The 6,000-nt window shown below is 33.1% G+C and overlaps 1 protein-coding gene across 10 annotated transcripts in view; it reads left to right on the top strand.

Annotated features, from left to right (window-relative positions):
• The window catches only part of LOC123877463, a 196,724-nt gene extending 191,782 nt beyond the window's left edge, over window positions 1–4,942 (top strand). For 6 of the 10 annotated variants that reach the window (XM_045924270.1, XM_045924265.1, XM_045924271.1 and 3 more), the window contains 4 exons: window positions 406–501; window positions 1,112–1,200; window positions 1,645–1,797; window positions 2,437–4,942. In XM_045924270.1, coding sequence (XP_045780226.1) covers window positions 406–501; window positions 1,112–1,200; window positions 1,645–1,797; window positions 2,437–2,594 — 496 coding nt within the window. In that variant the 3' untranslated portion in view covers window positions 2,595–4,942. The remainder of the gene's footprint in view (window positions 1–405; window positions 502–1,111; window positions 1,201–1,644; window positions 1,798–2,436) is intronic. The other 4 variants (XM_045924275.1, XM_045924268.1, XM_045924272.1 and 1 more) reach the window with 1 other exon arrangement.
• Window positions 4,943–6,000: the final 1,058 nt, after the last annotated feature.

Below are 6,000 nucleotides of genomic sequence, written 5' to 3' on the forward strand. Positions count from 1 at the left end.
TCACACTCTCAGAGTCTTCATCTCAGAGCCTCGATAGTTCAACGGTTGAGGAGCGGACTGAATTCCGAAAGATCGGCGGTTTAAACCCCACCCGTTGCACTATTGTCGTACCCACTCCTGACACAAGCTTTACGCTTAATTTGAGGGGAAAGGGGAATATTAGTCACGATTAACATGGCTTATATTCTTTAAAAAAACCTCTCATTAATACTTGTTACTGACCGCTGTTACTGACTGTTAGAGACTGGCATGCAGATAACTATCATGACATAGACATCCGCAAAGAAAAACTTATGAAAATTCAAACCCTAAAGGTTTAAAATTTCTGAAGTCCACGTAAATGAAGATACGGGTATAAGGTAGTTGAAATGTAAAATGGATTAATCAAAGCAGTATCTTTTTCAGAGAACACCAAACTCATTTCCACTGCACGAGGAAAGACTGTGGCTACTCATTCTGTGACAAAACAAGATTCGTGCAGCACACAGCCAGACATGAAAGGTACTAATTGTTAACAGGGCTCTCTCCGTCACTCGCTTCATACAATCGTAGTTCCAATTTCATTTGAATATTAAGCAACCAAAGTCCATGAAATATTCAGACATATTCTAGAAACTAATATCTGTGTCTGTGGTGTTTTAGATTTTTCTAAAAATATGTAGTTTTTAAATTACAGGGGCTCAAAGATTTGTATGTAAACTTTTAAGACCGCGTAACTTTGAAACCGAATATTTTAAAAGAAATCTGGAAAACCACAGACATAGATATTAGTTTCTAGAATATGTCTGCAAAATTTCATGGACTTTGGTTGCTTAATATTCAAATGAAATTGGAACTACGTTTGTATGAAGCGAGTGACGGAGAGACCCCTCTTAACTATTGATCATTTCTACTTTAGTTTACTTTACTATGCTTCCCCTTGTTTAAGATTGAAAACCTTACTCATTCAATGCATTTTCATTATGTAGGAAAAAATCTTTCTATTAATTGACAATAATGATGAACTTCTTTAGTTTTATTTCTGTACTTAGGTTAAATGTTATTATCGTTTTAATTCTTCAAGTCTGTATATCGAAAATTTTGAAGATTAATCTTTCTTTTTCTTTTACAGGTTAGACACTTTGATGGGTGGCGATTTCCAACAGTACCGAGCGAACGTATACTGCCAAAGACCTGAGTGTCCACATGCTTCAACTTTCGGTAAATATCATATTATTGTCTACTAATTTTTACAATGATATCTTAAGCTTCAACAATAATTTTTTTTTATTTTTAATTTTTTTTTCCTCGTATTTCTTGTTATTTTATACCTTTTTCCTAGTGTGTTTGTAAAATTCTAATTCTTTTTGTGAATCTAACTATCTGCTTTTCTTCCTCCTTTTCTTTCTTTCACACTTTTACCCTTCTATTTTTGTTACATGTCCAATTAACTTTTCCTTATATATTTCTATGCAAATAAATTTCTTATCTCTTTTTCCCTTACTCCCCTTCAATCAGTTTTTCTTTCCTTTAATTATTTTAATGTAACACAATCCTCTTAATTTATAAGTTTCTTCATGTTCTAATGGTTTCATTGAAAACTTATTCACTACCTATAATTTTATAGTAAAAACAGTTATTTTTACTATTCCGTGAATTTTGTTGTAGGTACAGGTCAAAACAAGGCATCACATTTCCACTGCCTCAAATGCGAGTTCGTGTGCACTGACACTAACAAAGTGGTGGCGCATCGTCGCCAACATCAGAAGCTGGACTCCATACAAGCCGCCGGCTTCGAGAAATTTCAACCTAGCAAAGGTGAGAATTAATTATCATCCTTTTTTTAAAATTTATAGACTATAGTGCTTGGCTATAATCAGACCTGCTGGCAAGTGATGATACAGCTTAAGATAGAGCGCGCTAACGTAAATGTCTATTCACTCTTCACTTGAAGATATCTATGTTAAAAGTGGAGGGGAGAACGGATGCTGGATATGCATTCCATATCCTAGCGGTTCAAATTAGAAACGAGGAGGCAAATCGCTTCGTACGTTCATCAGCCAATTTCTAATATGATGCTTGTACTGCTGGACTCTATAGGTCTCCAAGTAGTGCCAAAAATCTTTTCTCAGTTTTTTGCATACAAACGACGAGCTTCGATATTATTTTTATTTATTGACATGTTATGAAAAATATTTATTACAAATAAATACTGTAAATATTAAATATTTACAGTACCACCTAGTGGTACCTAGTACCACTTATCAGTTTCTACATGCTACACTAGCGAGTACTTATAACTGAACTCTAAATCACTTGAAAGTATGTCTAGTATTGTGACGGGTAAACGGCTGTAGCCTCCTTACAATTGCACAGGATATATTAACGGTCATCGTTTTGCAGATGTTTTTTTTTTTGTTAATGAGACTTTAACAATAATCCTTTATTCTTCCACAGGTTGCGGCTACGAGCCTCAATGCATCCACAGCAAGAAGCAAACCCACTACCATTGTCTACAGTGTGGTTTTGCTGTGCTCGGTCTCTCCCAGATGACGTCCCACAAGTACAAACACCAGGAAGCGAACCTTGGACCTTCCACCAGTGCGACCAACTGACCTATTATGCACCAGTTCAAATTGTGTCTTTGGATTTTTTCATACAAGTGACTATATAGTGCAAAACATTTGAATAGAACACTAGGCCATCAATAAATGTACTATGAAATTAAATTTGTCTTAATTGGATTTTTTGAAACAAACTCTTGTGAATATTTGCTTAGATTTCTATATAATATTAAACTACATCAAAATATTTACGATACTACTATACTAATGTTAACTATATTTAACAAAAGCGGACTACTATACCATTGTTAAATATGTGGAACAAAATTTGATCTGAAAGAGTACCCTGCAGCACTCCACGCAATAAAATTGTAAACGTAGTAGTATGCTCGAAGAAAATTCCCTCAAAAATTGTGCCTTAGACGCAAAATAGTTTCTGAGATTAAATTTTAAGGTGTTTGGTGAATTATGTGCCAAATTTTATGAAATTAACAATTTGTACATTGTTGATAATGAATATGACGAATTATACTCAACACATGTATATAGACAATATATACGTAATTCATTTCTCAAATAACTTTTGCAATGCATTTTTACAACATGACACTTTCTCGAAGCGAAGCGATTTTAGAAATGATTCTATTATTCTAAGTGCATGTCATAAGTGTGTATCCTAAATCCTGACCAATGTAGATGATAGTTAAGATATAAAAGTATTTATATTTATTACTTCCCGTGAAAAAGACATTTTTACGAATAGTATTATTAATTTAGGTTTCGTAAAATTATAGAGGGCGATAACAATTGGGTTAAGAACACCATTTTGTGCCTCCCAGGTGAATTCATGACAATACAATCTGACTTTGAAATAGTTTTCAACTAAATAAATAATTAAAATACAGTACAATTCTTATGAATTCGATAAATTACTATAATTACTATCACTTAGTGGAATCAAACAACAGGCTGATGATGATGATAATGAAAGTTTCAACAAGACAAAAATGTTGTTATTAAATGACGCACTATGTCAGAAGCATTTATAAAATCTTTAGAAGAGTAATATATTTTTAAATATTATTGAAAACTATTTCAAACGACAATTAGTTTTTACACACAAATTTATATATAAAAAAAACTATTAAACGTATTTAAAGAAAGGAGAAAAAACCGTCAATTTTATAAAATGTAAATAAGATTAGATATATATGAAAAAAGATATGTTAATAAAAAAATCTTATTGTTATACGAATATTGGTATGAAGATTAGTGTATAAAAAATACAATAAATAATTGGGCTCTGTACAGAAAACGAGTGCTAACATTATGTGATCCATGAGGTAGCCATAAAATGCCATATTATTTCATTTTAATGTTTAAAATTAAAATAAAGTTCTGCACTATCAGATCAGTATTAGTTACAGTTAACTTTATAACCTTTGCATTCCTGTTTTATTCCCGGCTACATGTATAGTCCATTCCCGTATTAGTTTTAGAACTTTTGGCGAACTGTTTCATACGTTCTGTTTCGACGAATTCTGTACTCTTTTCGACGAACTCGCACGTTACAGTTCCAAAATTCCTAGCTTGTATCAGTATTTGTTTTAGTTGTAGACCTTTCCTATTGTTCCTACGACTCTGTCTCATGTCTCTAACAGTATACTCAGTTTTTGTTTCAATCTTAGAGGTATTTTCTTGTGACTTTTCTTACTTTACGTTAGCAGTTCTTTCGTTATACGATAAAAAGGCCGTGCCATAAATATTTAGTCATCGTTTCAATTTATTTTGTATACTTACTTTAATGTATTTAGTGTGTTCACTCAATGTAGAAAAATTACATTATTACTCTCACAATTATTTAAATTAAATATTTTGTCGTACTCTTACATTATTAAGTCAATCCTTTTTACAAATGATTCATTTAAACCAATTCTTTTGTCTCAAACTATTTCTCTGCAATAAAGTTTATTCTTTCAACATTATTATTGGTTGTTATCTTTGTTATGTTATCTAATTTTACGTTCACGTTTTTTATTTCGATTCTTTTACGTTTTCGTCTTTCACAAACTTTAATTACTCGAGTATTTATGTATCTTAGTATTACGTAGTGTAAATTATTAGTGATTAAATAAAATTCCTTTATTAACGCAGTATTGTGCCCGTACGAGTATTACACATGGATTGTTTTAAAAAATGTATACCTACCTGTCAGTAAAATTGTAAGGGTTTGCGTACAAACTTTTTTCACACATTTCGTAAGTAAGTAGTAACTTTGTATCTGAATGCGTACGAATTATTACCTTAGCAGTTTGTTGAGATTAAAATCGATTGGTATGACAAATAGTTTAGTGTTGTTTACCTCATGAGTTTTAGGAATTAAATGAGAATATATAAAGCTTCTGACTTTTCTTTCTTACCCATTCCTTTTATCTTCTTAACTACTATCCATTGGTGATACCTCCGACAAGTGAAGGTTACAGTAACTAGAGAAGAGCTGATAACTTTCAAACGGCTAAACCGATTTTCTTGGATTATAGCTAAGAAAACTCTCGATTAAGCCACCTTTCAAACAAAAAACTAAATTAAAACCGGTTAATTAGTTTAAGAGCTACGATGCCACAGACAGATACACAGATACACACGTTAAACTTACAACATCCCTCTTTTTGGATCGGGGGTTTAAAATTAAATATAGAACATTTAATTGAATCCAGCATCGATGTTCACGATGTCTTGTGCATCTTTATAGATATTTTCGATGCATCGTCGTCGCACGTCGCATGTTAGGGTGAGGTCTGACGAGCGTAATTTTGTGAGTTGTCAGTCGCGTATTTTCGGTCGCATAGTTTCGGTTGAACTGAAATTCTGGTGGGCAAGCAAACGCGACGGACAGAAAAAGCGCGACACACAACTCAACTGGCAATTTCGGAGTTTTATATGAAACCGAATGCAACCATAAATTATTAGTAATTATTATTTATTACATCTCAAAAAGTTACGCTCGTCTGGCCCCACGCTTATTGTAAACGCCCAAAGCCTCATTAGCTCATCGGTTAAAGGAGCGGACTGAAATCTGAAAGGCCGCTGGTTCAACTCCACCTGTTGCACTATTGTCGTACCTACTCCTAACACAGGCTTAACGCTTAATTGGAGGGGAAAGGGAAATATTAGTCATCGTGATGAACTTGACTAATATTCTATGAAAAAAGCGTGTCGCTTGGTCATACATTCATTTTATATATATGAATACAAGCAATACTAAAATGTAAGGCTGTTGTTGTAATGTTGGCTTTAATACTCAAGTGTATGAAACGCCGCCGGGATATCCAACTCAGTTATAAGATGTGATACGTAGCAAAATTTAAGACATGAAAGTGTTTCTTTCTTACTGTCTACGAGTCATAACGAAATTCCAATTAGGGGCAGTCTCCTTAGCCAGTTTTCCTAAAGTTGA

This window comes from Maniola jurtina, chromosome 23, assembly GCF_905333055.1.
Source record: "Maniola jurtina chromosome 23, ilManJurt1.1, whole genome shotgun sequence".
In the NCBI taxonomy this organism is placed as follows: Eukaryota; Metazoa; Arthropoda; class Insecta; order Lepidoptera; family Nymphalidae; genus Maniola; species Maniola jurtina.